General features: G+C 45.9%; 2 protein-coding genes across 3 annotated transcripts in view; one reads left to right on the plus strand and one right to left on the minus strand.

The window, feature by feature from the left end:
• The window catches only part of LOC134294681 (loricrin-like), a 676,447-nt gene that overhangs the window by 563,575 nt on the left and 95,926 nt on the right, over positions 1–16,946 (plus strand). The window lies entirely within an intron of this gene.
• On the minus strand, positions 5,165–6,497 carry LOC134294688 (zinc finger protein 572-like). Its single transcript, XM_062966283.1, has one exon. It carries the CDS (start codon positions 6,236–6,238, stop codon positions 5,297–5,299), a length of 942 nt encoding a protein of 313 aa, XP_062822353.1. The 5' UTR covers positions 6,239–6,497; the 3' UTR covers positions 5,165–5,296.

Genomic DNA, 16,946 nt, shown 5'->3' on the forward strand with positions numbered 1-16,946 from the left:
CTTGACCTTAACTACCACCAATTCCTCAATACTTTATTTCCCATACCACCATTTTTCGCCACAGCAACGCGTGGTCGGGCACAGCTAGTGTGTGTGTATATGTGTGTGTGTGTGTGTGTGTGTGTGTGTGTGTGTGTGTGTATATATATATATATATATAAGATTCTAAATGGGTTATATAGCTGTGTGGAAGGGCCTTGAGTCTACACTGCCATATAATCCAGTGCAAATTAGATAATATGTGGAAGAGGCCTAAGTGAGGCCTAAGTCTGCCTGTCCCCTGGGCTGAGTAGGTTACTAGGAGACCAAGTGGCAGAGCTTAGCCTTCTAACTGGCAGCACTTGGATAAAAACAATTATTCCTCTCCGTCTAATTAGAACTTCATTTTTCTTTTCTTTTTGTTGTATCAACCTAGAGCCATGGATGATGGGTTGTGTTGTCAGATTTCGAGGTTGGGGGGCCTAAAGTTTTGTTGTTTTGTCCGGTGCCCTGATTCCATCACTCTTTTATATATATAGATTATGTCATAATATATTACAATTATTATACTATTGTATGATTATTACTATGTTATGATATTCTCGAAGTCAAGTCGGATAGAATAAGAAAATTATAATATTATAATATAATACAATATTATAATTATCCTATCCGATTTGTTGCTGATCCACTCCTTTGGGCTTCACGCAAAAGTCAAATTACAATTATGATATACTTGTTATAATATTTTGATTATATATTATTGTATTCTTTTTCTGATGTTATATTATTATGATTATTATATATTATGACAATGGCTTTCTGGTCCTGCCCCTCCTCTGGTCCTGTCCATCAATGGAGCTCTCCCTCCCCCCCCCCTCTCCATGGATGGCTGTTCTGTGCCTGCAGGGGGCGCCATGGAGACCTTGTGATGCGCTGCAGCATCTCCCTCTGAAGGCCGTTCCCTTGGGAAGCTCACTTTCCCGTTCACAGCAGGAAGGACGGAAGTCAGTCCCTGTCTCTCTCTCGTGGTTCTTGCTCCTTGTCCGTTGCTTTTTCAGCCTGTAGCTGATTCGCCTGGTTTGGTCCACGTCCAGGTGAGCCTTGTTCGCTCCTCGTGCGGGAAGGAGGGGAGGAGCACAGGGAACTAGACGGGGAGAGTGAATGGACATCTGTCATGTATTTACAAACTTAAAAAGACTTGGCTTTCTACTAAATGTCCTTTGACCAGAATCTGGCCACTTGGGCTGCTTCTGGTGTTGTTATAAGAAAGTCCTCCCTTGTACATGTGGCAGGGCTCAGGCTTTATTGTAATAGGTGGTCTGTGGTCTGATCTTTTCCACACTCGCATGATGTGGAGTCCACTTTGTAGCCTCATTTCTAAAGGTTGGCTCTGCGTCTCGTGATGCCAGAGCGCTGTCAAGTCGCCCAGTCTTCTGTGTCTATTGGCTTTGGACAACTGTGAAAACCCTCTTATAACCTCTCCCAGGCTGTCTATTATATGGGCCTAGCTGATGTGGAACCCACTACTGACTCCAAATCTGTCTGGGTATCAAGTGGACCTACCAACTAAGGCTTGCAGATGTTTCAGCTGGGGTTCCGTGGATCTGTGGTGCTGTTCCCTCTCCGAGGTTTCTTTGGAATCTTTAGGGCTGTTTCCCTCGGGAACTGTGAGGCTGAGAGGCTGTGCACTCTTAGCCAGAACCTTTGGGACCTTTCCCCTGGAGTTTCTGTTTCTGATTCCTCGGATGTTCTATATCCCCGGATGTTCTTGAGATATGAAGCTTTTCTATGGGATGAGCTGGTCTACGTCCTATAGCTGAGCTTCCTTAAGTGAGACTGACTTAAAAATGGCTCCTTCCCTCCCAGAGCCCTGAACAAGGGGCGGAACCAAACTTAATGATGATGGACAGGTGGCCTGCCCTATGACTGCAAACATTAGCAGAAAGAAAATAAAGTTGGAGCTTCTGGTACAGCCGTACCAGCACACGAAGAGATGGGCCGAGTGAGAGGAGCGCGGACCCGTTCTGGACTCTTGAGAAATGCCATCGTTCTTATTCTTCTGGTAAAGAAACCTTTTGTAATCTTAGAGAGAACCCGGCATCTTTGCCTCCAAAGGACGCTCTCCATTCTTGCCAGCCACATGCCACTTCACGCGCTGCTTGCTGTGAGCTGGATGCTCAACTCGAAGGATCCCGTTTCTGCCTGTTTTTGGATGCTTTGCTGTTTTGGGGTCATTTTTCCTGACAGAAAATCCTTACCAAAAGGGTTATGGGCCTTCTCTGGCGGATTTACCATCCAGAATCAATGCCCTGCCTGAATGCGATGGAATGCCCAGGAGTTGCAGTCTTTTAACAAGAATAAGATTGGTAAATATATTCACAGAAAAACACTGATAAAGATATTAACAAAAATATCCACAAAAAATAAGAAAAAAATTCAGAAAAATACATGCACAAATATTAATAAAGATATTCAGAAAAAAATTCAGAAAATATTCACATAAAATATTCACAAATATATGCAGGAATATTCTGAAAAATACACAAAATGATTCATGAATATATTCACAGAAAAAATAGTCATAAAAATATATGGAGAAATAGTCCAAAAATGATCTTGCTCTCTAGGCTCATGTGAGTGAGTATGCCGTCACACCTTTTAGAGCTTTAAGATTTGCTTCTTTCTTTGCCCGGGTGAACTGCGGGGGCCTTACTTTGAAGCTCAGAGATCCCAGTAACCAAAGTCACTTCAAGTTGAACAATCAAACAAGATTTTATTTTCTCAAAGTCCTTGGCAGACTTGGCACAAATTGTTAAGGTTACAAATATAAACAGTCAACTTATAAAACCTTGTAGACATTTCTTTCTTGCTTTTGCCCTTAGCTGCTGGGCTAACTTCCTCCAAAGGCGAAGAGATCCTGAGATGCTCTCTACCCTAGCCCTGAGCTGCTATATTTAGAAAGAGCAGATCTTTCCCTATCTAAGCTCAAAGCTAGCTTGGAGACCAAGTAGTTGGAGCTTCTTCCAATGGCAGAGAAATCCTGAGATATCCTCTGCCCCAGTGCTGAGTTACTATTTTTAGAAAGAGCAGGTCTTTCCCTATCCAAACTCAGCACCAGTTTTAAAGGCAGAGGTTAGTACTTATGATGGCTTGTCTGAGCTGGCCTTATTTGACCACACAAGCACATCTGAGTTCTTTTCTTTTCTGTCTAGAAGGCAAAGGGCTTCTCAAAATGGAGATTTCATCCACAGAACAAAAAGATACTTTGCAAACTTTCAGCAGCAAAGACTTTGCTGAGCTGGCTACAAACTCTGCTAATGGTTAACTATCAGGGTGCTGCAGAATCTGCAACAGCCCTGGAAGAATTGCAAAAAAAAAAAAGGGGGGGGCTATTTTCTTCAACTATGGGACAATGCAAATCGAACTCCTGGGAGACGGAACAGTGAGGATAAGTGAGGAAAATGATCTCACGATGGACTCCTTTTATTTCTGAAATTTACCACCCTCGGCTTATACTGGAGTCAATGTTTTCCCAATTTTTTTGTGGTAAAATTTTACCTCGGTGCCTCGGCTTATATTCGGGTCGACTTATACTCAAGTATATACGGTATATGGATGAATGGCCATCTCATTCCAATAAACAGAATAATAGATACGATGGGAGACAAAAATTGGATCAAGATATTAGGATTATATAATAAACTAGCTGTGCCCTGTCACGCGTTGCTGTGGCTCATTGAAATTGCACTGAATAGCTCTGGTTTTTGGAGTTTTTTAGGCCCTGTGGAGGTTCGTGATATGATATTTTGTGGTTTCAACCTCGAGGCGTGAATGATGGATTGTGTTGTGAAATTTCGAGGTTGGGGGGTGTTTAGTTTTGTTGTTTTGCTCGGTGCCAGGATTCCATCACTCTTTTATATATATAGATTGAAACAAGGAAAATATGGAGAATGTATAGTTAAGGAGAGTATAGAATGACGATATGTTAGAGAAGTGAGTAGATAATATGGAATGGAAGAGGGTGGAGAAATGTGGTAATATATAAACGCTGTGTATGTATGTATGAAATGTGCAATCTACTCACAACTCAAAATATAAGATAATATTTGTATCTATCTGCCTATCTATATAAAGTTCAGTAGCTCAGCAGTTTAACCTACTGCACCACCAGGGGCTCTTAGATAATCCTGTTCATTTCTTTATTGCATAAACAAGCATTGCATAAGTAAACAAGTATAAAACTGATAAAGGTTAAATATAAATATAAATCGGAATAAATATAAAAGCCACCTCATTAAAGAGAATTCTAAAATAATGCCAGTGATAATGGAGAAGAAACTTCCTAAAAACTTTAAAAAATGGGATGGATGAGGAATTGAAAAGGAAGAAATTAGACAAAATTGGAAGTTGGAGGAAAACTACATAATCCTAGTGATTTAAATATATCATGGCTTCATTGGGTTCAACTAGATCAATGGTTCCAAAATTGGCAAAGAAAGAGCTGGGAGGAAAGAGAACCAACAAAATTTGAAAATATATAGTATTAAAAGAACAGACTAAAGAGGGCAATGAATATCTGAAAGAGATAACCAGTATGATATATAAAATATTAATAGAGATTAAAGGTGGGAGGAAAGGGATATTAACAAGGGAAATATGGGAGGAAGAACTGGGAATAAAAGTAGGAGAAAGAAATTGGGGAAAAAATTGGAAAGCAAGGCATCTCAAAAAATCTCAGAAATGGTTAGAACATTTTTATATATATATATAAGATGATGATGATGATAATAATAATAATAATAAGAAGAAGAAAAATGATTTTGAAAGTATATGGAAGAAATGTATTGAAGAAACATTAAGGAGAGAAGATGGGAATTAATATGCATTTTATAGAAATTTTGTTTACAAGGATGTTGGGGATGAACCACATGGAAGAGGAAACGGCACAGAAACTGCTTGTACAGTAAAGGTTATATGAAACGTATCTCTATATATTATTAGATCATATGTATTGAAAATTTTATATGGGGTTGGTTTAACCTGTTTTCCTAGTTAAACTGAACCATAGGGTTGAATTAGGAACCACGTCTAAAGTGTGTCACCAACATGAAAAGTTTGGAAAGCTCTGTCTTGGAGAGTCTCCCTGTGCTCAAATGCCACTGTTCTCTCCAATGTGAATTCTATGTCTATGTAGATTTCAATTCTCACAGAAGCTCTTCCCACATGCCATGCATGTATAGGTTTCACCCATGTGAGTCCTCTGATGCGACGCAGATGTGCACTACGACTGAAGCTCCTTCCACACTCAGGGCATTCATAGGGCTTCTCCACAGTGTGTCCTTTGATGTTTATGCAGATCTCCACTCTCAGCAAAGCTCTGTCCACACTCCAGGCATTTATAAGGTTTCTCCCCAGTGTGAGTCCTTTGATGTGAACGTAGATGTGAACTACGAGCGAAGCTTCGTCCACACTCCAGGCATTTGTAGGGTTTCTCCCCAGTGTGAGTCCTTTGATGTTTACGTACATTTGAACTATCAGTGAAGTTCTGTCCACACTCCAGGCATTTATAAGGTTTCTCCCCAGTATGTGTCCTTTGATGTGTACGTAGGTTTCCACTCTGACTGAAGCTCTGTCCACACTCCAGGCATTGATAGGGTTTCTCCCCAGTGTGAGTCCTTTGATGTGAATATAGAACTGAATTGTTAGTGAAGTTCTGACCACATTCAGGGCATGTATAGGGTTTCTCCCCAGTGTGAGTCCTTTGATGTGAATACAGACCTGAACTCTGAGTGAAGCTCTGTCCACACTCCAAGCATTTATATGGCTTCTCCCCAGTATGAGTCCTTTGATGTGAATGTAGAATGTCACTCCGAGTGAAGCTCTGCCCACATTCCAGGCATGTATAGGGTTTCTCCCCAGTGTGAGTCCTTTGATGTGTACGTAGGTTTCCACTCTGAGTGAAGCTCTGTCCACACTCCAGGCATTTATAGGGTTTCTCCCCAGTGTGAGTACTTTGATGTGAATACAGACCTGAACTATGAAAGAAGCTTCTTCCACACTCCAGGCATGTATAGGGTTTCTCCCCAGTGTGAGTCCTTTGATGTAAATATAGATCTGAATTCTGAGTGAAGCTCTGGCCACATTCCAGGCATGTATAGGGTTTCTCCCCAGTGTGAGTCCTTTGATGTAAATATAGATCTGAATTCTGAGTGAAGCTCTGTCCACACTCCAGGCATTTATACGCTTTCCCCTTCATGTCAAGAGTAATTTGAGTGATTGCAATACAGATATTTGACTCTACCCTTTTCCTGTCTTATTTGCAAGTGAGGTCACAAATTCAGCAAGATCACCACCTTGGGAGGATTTCTTCTTCCTATAATACTGTTTTCCTTACTGCATTCAAGAGGTGGCTCCACAGAATCCTCGTTTTCCCTGGTCAAGAAAGAAGCAAAAGAACGAGTATGAAAAGCAGAAACCGTCTTTATCTCCAATATTTCCCCCCTTTCCCTTAATAGGTCAGGTTGAAAATCAAAATACAGCAGAGCCCCGGTTATCCGAGATAAAGGAGCGGGCCCCATCTTGGATAACTGAACGGCTCAGATAGAGTGAGGGCTCACTGAGGGACGTCTCCCCTGCTCTTCTCACGGCATGCTCCTCGTTTCTGCTGGAGCAGGGGCCTATCCCTCCGAGAAACAAGGAGCGTGCTGCGGGTTTTCCACAGACAAGCTGATGCTGGGGGAAACTTTTGGCCGAGGGAGATCCGGGGAGACATCCCTCGAGGACCCCTCACCCAGTGATCGCTGCAGCAGCCTGGGCTGAGGTCTCGCCGACTGATGTCCCTCGCGAGCCCTCGCCCCTTGGGAAGCGCCTCGCCATCGCTGCTAGGCAGCAGATCTCGAACTCGAAAGGAGAGGGAGGGGCGCCCCCGGTGGCGCCTCGGATAATAGGGATCCTCGGTTAACCAGAGCTCGGTCAACTGGGGCTCTGTGGACCAAGAAATGCAGACATCGGGGTCTCAAGAGCACACACAGAGATCAGCAAAGGCAATCAATGACACTTTAAAAAGAAGGGAATGAATCCAGAAAGACAGAAAAAAGAAGGGGGGGGGAAGGAGGAAGAAAAGAGTGAATAATAGAAAGAAGAAAGGGGAACTCCTTCCAATATTGGAGCATCACATTGATGTCATTGGGTCAAACACAAATGTGCCTAAAGGAACAGAAGGCTGACGGGCAGAAAGGAACGGCTCCTTCCAATATTAAAGGGTGCCATTTGCTGGACAATGGGTTTCCCTGAAATACCAGGATGTGCTAAATGCTGAGGGACACAAAGGTGACTGGGCTGCCTCCCGTCCCACAATGGGTCCAGGTCTGCTTCCCGAGTATCCCAAATTAGTCTCCCGCTGCCACCAAATTCACTGCCTTTTCCCAATGGAACCCAGCAGCCAACCAAGAATTTGCCTCCTCACCAGTCTAATTCCAAAACATATCGATCCTTGTTGGGATGTTCACAAAAGGAGTCTCTGCTGAACCACGTCCCCTTTGGGCCATTCTCTCTGTTGGCTGAGCCCCAATTCCTCTGTCTGCTGTGTGCCAGAGGAAAGGGTAGGAATGGCTTAAGGGAGAGGCAGAGGGAGGGGTCATGCAAATGGAGAGAGAAAGGAACCCTGGGATGTGCTCGCTGTAACCTGCAATGTCTTGGGAGGGAGTGACTTGGTGGATCCTCAGCACTGGGAACTAGAGCCCGTTTGTGGAGGCCGGAGGCTGTTTTGTGAGCGGACACCCATGCCACATACACACAGACAGATTTTTACTTTCTTATGTGTATAGATAGATTTTATTTAAATTGAGTTGGCTTTCTTCCTATTTTTTGTAAATGTTGTCTTATGCAAATTATATTGTTATTGTTATAAATGTTGATGTTGATGAAATATTGTATGTGTTTTTACGGCACTATTATGCATTGTTGTAAGCCACCTGAGTCCCTTTTGGAAGGTGGTATCGAATAAAATTATTATCTTCTATATCTATATATATATAAATGTTCTGACCATTTCTGCCTTAAAGTAAACAGCGAAACCAAACACCCAAAACCCACGAAACTTGGCTACAAAAGTCATGGTCATCCCCACTGTGTTTAGACATTAAAAACAAACCAAGCAGACAGACAATTTGGAAATAACAGAAAAACCCGAAAAACGCAAAAAAAACCCTTACTGCGCACATGGGGAGCAGCCGCCCCCGCCCAACTGAAAAAACCCCAGAGGCTGAGACAGCTGCGCATGAGGCCAAACCAAGTGTAGTCACTAGGCTTGATCGATCCATGAAAAATTTGATTCTAAACTCGTTTCAAAACTAGAGGGGGCAGTTTTTCGTTTTTGTTGCTAATAACGAATTTGGCCCCCAAATTTTTTCGAAATTAACGAAAATTCGTTATTTTCGAAATTAATTCGTTAATGGCGGACGCGCATGCGCGGTGGCCCAAAAACAGCCCGAAGGGGGGGGGACTTAGGGGGCTCTCCCGCCCTCATTTTTTGAGTGATCTTCTTCAAACTTGGTACAGTGGTAGAACACATTTAACACTGATAGCTCACCAAAATGTGGAACGTTTCCCTTATCCTCTGATTTTTGGCAAATTTTCATAGCTTTTATAATAAACCTTTTTTTAATAATTGCAGTAATCTGTTCCTGGTTTGAAAGTCTTATTTCCTGTTAAATTGGGTTGTCTTTACTGTGAAAGTCATTGTTCTACTTCAGAAACTTTGTTTTTGTGGCTGAAACTTTGTTAAATTGGTGTGTGTGTGATATATATTGTATATATATATATATATATATATATATAGTCCCTGCTTGTGTGTGTGTGTGTGTGTGTGTAGGTAAAGGTAAAGGTATCCCTTGACGTTAAGTTCAGTCATGTCTGACTCTGGGGGTTGGTGCTCATCTCCATTTCTAAGCCCAAGAGCCAGTGTTGTCCATAGACACCTCCAAGGTCATGTGGCCGGCATGACTACATGGAGTGCCATTACCTTCCCAGAAACACCCAGAAAATGGGAATTCCAGACAGGAAACAATCAGGGCCAGCTAATACCTCCCAACAAAGGATTCCCCCAGGTAGGAAGCAGCCAGGCTTTGAAGCTGCAAGGCTATTCAATGCTAATCAAGGTGACCAATTGCAACATTCACACTTGCCTCCCACAGACAAGAGTTCTTTCTCCCACCCTGGACCTTCCACAGATATATAAACCCCACTTGCCTAGCTTCGCACAGACGTCAAAACCTCTATGTCTGCCACAGATGTGGGTGAAACGTCAGGAGAGAATGCTTCTGGCACATGGCCATAGAGCCCGGAATACATACCACAACAGTGTGATCCCGGCCATGAAAGCTTTCGACAACACAACCACAGTATCCATTCAAGTTCATGTAGCGTGGTATGGACTGGAGACCTGTATTGGGGGGAGGGAGGGTGCGAATCTGGGCCCCTGGGAGCAGCCGAGGACGGGCCTGGCCCACACCCCCTCGCATCCCGGGCCTCTTCCTTCCTCTTCCTTTTGTTATTTAAACTAGATATTGTGAAATTATGGTGTGTTTTTTTTCATGCGTGTTCTGTGTTCAAGATAGGGAGACCAAAGAGGAAAAGCAAGGGAGGGACGGAGGCCCCAACACTTCCGGCTCCCATGCGAACTCCCCCCTTGTGTGCCTTGGAGGGTGGAGCATGCGCACTGGCTCTCCCTCTATGGCTCTTTTCAGGTCGCTTGGGAACCCGAAGTGCCTCCTCCCTTTGCCTTTGTGTCCAAGAAGGAGAGAAGGACGTTGCAAGGTTTGCATTGAGGGTGTTTCTCTGGTGGGTTTGGCTTGGAAGGGGGCTCATTAAGGCCCAATTAATTAATGCACTGAGCTGAGGCGAGGCGGCGGCGGCGGCCATTTCCCCCCTCCGTCTTCCTCCTCCTCCTCGGCCTCCTTCCCCCTCGCCCCCTCCCATTGGCTGAGCCTCCCATTGGCTGAGGGGCAAAAGGAAAGGAGTTTGGGTGCTTTGCAAAAGCTTTTTTTTCTTAACAAAAAAAACGAAGAAATTAGAAAAAACGGCCTCTCGCGATTCGAAACCGTGATATCCAGACGTGTGGACAACCAAGGTTCGATATTGCTTCAAAACAATCGAAAATAACGAATCAATAACGGTAAACGGGGAAAACGAATTATTTGAGCAAGCCTAGTAGTCACCCTTTCCCAGGAAGGCACAAAGAGGAGGCCAAATCTGACCAGAGGCTTGAAAAAACACAGAGAGGGAGAGAGAAGGAAGGAAGGAAGGAAGGAAGGAAGGAAGGAAGGAAAACGTGGAGTCTTCTTCTTTCCCTCAGAGAGACGAAAGGAGAGGCAGGAAGGAAGGCGCCGCAGTCTTCTCTCTCTCCCTCCCTCCCCTCGGCCTTCTTGTAGACGGACACACAACCCTCCCACTGACACATCTCCCTCCACCCTGCACACCCCGTATTGCCACCCTGCCCCAGTTTCCATATACGTTGGCTTAAAAACAAACAATGCAGGGACAAACAAGCAAAAACAAAAAAGGGAAAGACAAGGAGGAAAGTGTACAATAAGACTCAAGGCACCTTTCAATGAGGCAGATGAGGGCTCCCACCCGGGGCCACTTGGTAGCCAAGGAGATGCTTCTGGGTGGCCCTCTCACTGCCAGCTGTGTGTCAATCCCAGAGCAACCAGTATCCAGCCAATGAGCCTGCAGTGGGTTGGTGACAAAACAATACAGAACACACAACACACTAAAAAGAGAGAAGAGTTCTATGAGACTAGTGGGTCAGCGTGGGCCTCGGGCAGAAGTTCTGGTGGTGTGGCCCACAAGGCAGGCCAAAGGGCACGCTGGGCGGGAGGAGCTCGGCCTTCCTGGGTCCCTGGTCCACGGGGTCACCAAGAGTCGGAAGCGGCGGAAGGAAGGAACAACAACAAAAGGTTTTTGCGTATCAGATGTGCACTTCATTCATTGGACACCTCTCTTTCTCAGGCACAGGCGTCTTCTGGCAAGTGAGTGTGCAACCGGGTGAGGAAGCAAGTCTGGCCTAAGCCTGGGGCCGGCCGGTGGCAAGATGATGGTCACTTTATTATATTATATCAGGGGTCCCCAAACTTTTTAAACAGGGGGCCAGTTCACAGTCCCTCAGACCCTTGGAGGGCCGGACTATAGTTTTAAAAAAACTATGAACAAATTCCTATGAACACTTCACAGATCTTACTTTGAAGTAAAAAAAACAAAAGAGGAACAAATGCAGCTTCAATGTTCATCATCATCATCATCATCATCTAAATAATAAAGGGGGTCGGAAGAGACCCCTTGGGCCATTTAATTAACCCTCTTTTGCCTTTGTGACCAAAAGCACTTGCAAGGCACCCTGACAGATGGCCACCCAGCCTCAATGTTGTTAATAATAATGATAATAATAATAAATCACACAGCCCTAAACGCTTGGGAAGTGTTCGACTTGTGATTTTGTTATTCGAAATCCAGCATATATATCTCATATGCTGTGTCATTGTGTCAATAACAATAATAACAATAATAATAATAGTAAAGAGGGTTGGAAGAGATCCCTTGGGCCATTTAGTCCAACCCTCTTCTGCCTTTGTGCACCAAAAGCACAAACAAAGCACCCTGACAGATGGCCACCCAGCCTCAATGTTGTTAATAATAATAATAATAATAATAATAATAATAATAATAATAATAATAATAATGCATCACACAGTCCTAGACACTTGGAAAGTGTTCAACTTGTGATTTTGTGATATGAAATCCAGCATGTCTATCTTGTTTGCTGTGTCATAATAATAATAATAATAATAATAATAATAATAATAATAATACATCACACAGTCCTAGACACTTGGAAAGTGTTCGACTTGTGATTTTGTGATATGAAATCCAGCATGTCTATCTTGTTTGCTGTGTCATACAATAATAATAATAATAATAATAATAATAATAATAATAATAATAATGCATCACACAGTCCTAGACTCTTGGAAAGTGTTCAACTTGTGATTTTGTGATATGAAATCCAGCATGTCTATCTTGTTTGCTGTGTCATACAATAATAATAATAATAATAATGCATCACACTGTCCTAAACGCTTGGGAAGTGTTCGACTTGTGATTTTGTTATTCGAAATCCAGCAGATAGATCTCATTTACTGTGTTATGCTCTGTCATTGTGTCAATAATAATAATAATAATAATAATAATAATAATAATAAAGGGGGTCCAACTCCCTTCTGCCTTTGTTCACCAAAAGCACTAGCAAAGCACTCCTTAATAATTAATTAAATAATAATTAAAATACCCTTGTAAGCCAGCCAAGCTTTGGAAGGCGCGCACGTTACATGTAATATTTCTAATAATATTGCATTATAGGTAGTACAATAGAGTCATAGATAATGCTGATTTTGTGCTATGCTAATAATCTATTGTCCTGTATGTACATATCATTTGTAAGCCGCTGTGAGTCCCCTTCGGGGTGAGAAGGGCGGGATATCAATGCAGTAAACAATAAACACATAAACAAACAAGTCCAAAGGGAAGGGAGGGGGGGAGGGGGGAGGGGGAGGCCTCGGCGGCCATTGAGGCCTCGTTTCTTCCGGGAGGGAGGCAGGCCCCGCCCCCTCCTCCTTCCCAAGAGAGACCCAGAGACACTCAATCCGGATAGAATATCAAGATAAATATCAATATAAACACAAACCTCTCTCTCTCTCTCTCTCTCTCTCTCTCTCTCTCTCTCTCTCTCTCTCTCTCTCTCTCTCTCCTCCTTCGCGGCTCCAGAGGAAGCGCCTCAGAAAACAATGGCGGCGAGAGAGGCTCTGCGCAGGCCCAGCCAGGAACAAGCCCCGCCCCTCCTCCGCCCCTCGCCCTCCCATTGGCCGAGTCCGTGACGCCCCGCCTACCAGCGGGCCCCTATTGGCTCCGGCCTTGATGGACGGGTGACCAGGAGGGGCGAGAAGGAAGGCGACTTCTGAGGGCAGGACGGAGGCCCCGCCCCCTCTCCGTCGGAGGGAGTGACGTCAGGGCGTGGGCGGGGCGCGGCGAGGGTTCCTCCTCACAGACACCCTTCCGGGGGGCGGGGCTTCTCCCTTTGAGAGACGGGAGGGAGGGGCGGGGCCTTGGCCTGGCAGGGGAAGGGAGGGGCCTCATTGGCTGAGCAGGGGAGGGCGGGGCCTTGCCTCTTGAGGCCCCGCCCAGCACAGAGAGGACCAACCCGGGCCGCCCTTTCCTTCTCGGCCGTTCGGAGGGCGCCCTTCCCAGCCTGGCCGCTGCGTGGCAGCCAAGAGCTCTGGTGACGTCAGAGCCACGCCCCCTCCCTCTGCCTCTTCAGCCCGAGCGGCGGGCTTGATACAGGAGAGTCTCACTTATCCAACGTCAACGGGCCGGCTTGAACGTTGGACAGGCGAATATGTTGGATACTTAAGGAGAGATTAAGGAAAAGCCTATTAAAGATCAAATTAGGTTATGATTTTACAAATTAAGCCCCAAAACATCACGTTTTACAACAAATTTGACAGAAAAAGTAGTTCAATACGCAGTCATGCTATGTTGTAATTACTGTATTTACGAATTTAGCACCAAAATATCACGATGTATTGAAAACATTGACTACAAAAATGCGTTGGATAATCCAGAACGTTGGATAAGCGAGTGTTGGATCAGTGAGACTGTCAAGGACAGAACGCCACCAGATAAAGTTCAACACAGTTTATTAAAGTTACAGAACTAAAAAGTGCCCGTATGAAACAAAGGACTAGGCAAACACTTGCCTTCAGTGTAAAAATACACAAAAAAGACTCCGCTGATAATAAAAGCGGTAACAAAGATAAACCGGATTAAACAGGAGTTTAATCTGGGTTAAACAGAAAATGCTTACTTCAGCCTGGCAATTAGAACAAACAAAAGCTGATAAACAAAGATTCAAAGAAACATAAAAAGCTGGCAGCAGATTCCTCTCTGCTGTTTCGAAAGCTGCCAATGAGTAACTAAGGTTGTTACTCCTCCGTGCAACAAACAGAATCCGGATCCAGGCGCTTCAATCAGGGTAGCAACGGTCAGCAGGGTCCCAGTCCGGTCCGAGGTCGAAAGCCAAGTACAGATGTCTTTGGTTCACCAATTCCACCGAAAGCCACAGAAGGGGTAGTCCGAGGTCGTAGTCAGTCAGTCAGTCCAGCGTCAATCCAGAATCGGCAATTAATGTCCGTCAAGAAGACGACGGAGGTCCAAGCTAATAAGATTAAACACAGGTTGCACAACAAAAGCCCACACAGTTCCTCCCGCCGTCTATGCCCAGTGTCCTTGGTAACTTACGTATTCAGCAAACGAAACACACCCGTCTTCAGGAAATTCCCAACAAGAGCCCAAGCGTTCGTCCAGATTACCTTGCCCAACGCAATTAGCCCTGGATTCTAAACCCCATTTTATGCCAGTTTACAACTCCTCATCGCTGTCAGCTGTTACCCTAATTCCAGGTGCCTCATCATCCTCATCCTCATCAGAGCTAAAACACCTTTGACTACGCCCCACAGCATCCCCAGCTGTGGATCCCGTTCCATCCCTCCAGCTCGTCCACGGGTCCGATCCTGCAACCCGCCAGTCGCTTCCCATGCTATCATTACCAGGAACACCCAAATCTTCCCTCACACGAGTCCATTCCATGTCATCCTCCTCTGAGCTAACCACCTCTTCCTCCATTCCCTCGGTAAAACCCTCAAAGGAGTCTTCGTCAGTTGGTTCTGCAAATAAGTCCCGCAGCCGTTTCCTCTCTCGCTCCTCAAGAGAGTCTGACTCTCGAGGAGTCTTACGACCACGTCTCCCAGTATTGGAGCCATAAGGCTCAACCATAACAGAGACTCTAATACCCAATATTGTCATATCATGAAGAGTTTCATGGCCGGAATGGGTGGCTTGCTGTGAGTTTTCCAGGCTTGGTCCAGAAGCACTCTCTCCTGACGTTTTGCCCACACCTGTGGCAGGCGTCCCCAGAGGTCTGTTGGGAACTAGACAAGTGGGGTTGATATATCTATCTATCTATCTCTCCCTGTGGAATAACATCCCGGGTGGGAGAAAGAAAGAACTCTTGACTCTTTGAGGCCACCTTATTCTGTTGTTTATTGACGTTCTGACCGTATTTCCATCCCGCCCTTCTCGCCCTCGTTTTCCCCGGAATAGGCAGTAAGAGCACCTCAAGCTCCCCAAAGCTTCTGCCCAACTCTCTGGGCGGATCACGAGGCCACGACACAGGGCAAACCTTCCGTGCCATGAGACCGACGGCAGAGAGCCAGACGCAGAGGCCGTGGGACATTCCAGCCTCACCAGGGTCTGCTCCTCCCCACCTTGCCGGCCTCCCCCTGTTTCGTGGTGTTTGCACCCGACCTCAGTGGAGGTGGAGGCGTGTGGCCATGAGGACTTCGGGGGAGAAGGAAGGAAGACGGATGGGCTTCCGTGAGGACAAGAAGACTCACGACTGTGGGCGAAGAAGGAGACCCTGTGGCCCGAGCGGTGAATCCAGGCCAGAGGGTTGTTGCGAGTCCACAAGAGACGTTCTTTCTCAAACCACCGCTGGAGCGGGTGGTTGCCTCCCAGCTCCAGGGCTTTCTAGAAGACATCAACTACCTAGATCAGTCACAGTCTGGTTTCAGGCCTGGTCACAGCACCGAGACGGCCTTGGTCGCCTTGGTGGATGACCTCCGTCCTTCCTGGAGGGTCGATCCCAGATGGTGAAGCTGGGAGACGCCTGCTCGGACCCCTGGCCTTTGAGCTGTGGGGTCCCGCAAGGTTCTACTCTGTCTCCCATGCTCTTTAACATCTACATGAAACCGCTGGGAGAGGTCATCCGGAGTTTTGGAGTTGCGTGTCACCTCTATGCAGATGACGCACAACTCTACTACTCCTTTCCACCTAATTCCAAGGAGGCCTCTCGGGTGCTGGACGAGTGCCTGGCTGCTGTGTCTATCTGGATGAGGAGGAACAAGCTGAAGATCAATCCCGACAAGACAGAGGTCCTCCTGGTCGATCGTAAACCTGACCGGGGTATAGGGTGGCAACCTGTGCTGGACGGGGTTACACTCCCCCTGAAGCCACAGGTCCGCAGTCTGGGAGTCCTCCTGGATTCATCGCTTACGCTCGAGGCTCAGGCGTCGGCGGTGTCTGGGAGGGCCTTCGCACAATTGAGACTCGTGCGCCAACTGCGACTGTACCTCGTGAAGGCTGATCTGGCCGGGGTGGTCCATGCCTTGGTCACCTCCAGACTGGACTACTGTAATGCGCTCTACGTGGGGCTGCCCTTGAAAACGGCTCAGAAGTTCCAACTGGTCCAACGAGCGGCAGCCAGGATGTTAACTGGGGCCCCTTACAGAGAGAGGTCAACCCTCCTGTTCAAGGAGCTCCACTGGCTGCCATTTACTTTCCGAGCCCAATTTAAGGTGCAGGTGCTTACCTACAAAGCCCTGAACGGTTTGGGACCATCCTACCTCCGTGACCGCATCTCCGTCTACGAACCCACGCGTTCACTTCGGTCATCTGGAGAGGCCCTGCTCGTGATCCCGCCTGCGTCGCAAGCGCGGTTGGTGGGGACATGAGACAGGGCCTTCTCTGTGGTGGCCCCCCGACTCTGGAACACCCTCCCCAAGGATCTCAGACAGGCCCCTACATTGGCCGTCTTCAGAAAGAACTTGAAGACCTGGCTGTTCAATGTGCCTTCCCAGATTAATAGGAAATCTCCAATACCAAGTCCTATAAGCACTTTATTAGAACTTAGATTGCATATCGCACCCTGCACTTGCCCTATAAGCCTTATATTTCACCTGTCACATCAGCACTTTTAATCTTGTACCCATTACTCTGGCCCAGCCCAGTTTTATTGTGTTTTAGCGTATTGTTTACTGCTTGTTGTTTATACTGTTTTAATTGTTTTAATTTGCCTT

The sequence above is a fragment of the Anolis carolinensis genome, unplaced genomic scaffold, assembly GCF_035594765.1.
Source record: "Anolis carolinensis isolate JA03-04 unplaced genomic scaffold, rAnoCar3.1.pri scaffold_18, whole genome shotgun sequence".
Lineage (NCBI taxonomy): Eukaryota > Metazoa > Chordata > Lepidosauria > Squamata > Dactyloidae > Anolis > Anolis carolinensis.

What these genes read in the sequence shown, in the direction of transcription:
- LOC134294688 (XM_062966283.1), bottom strand. Translation starts at nt 6,238, where the DNA reads ATGAAGGGGAAAGCGTATAAATGCCTGGAGTGTGGACAGAGCTTCACT.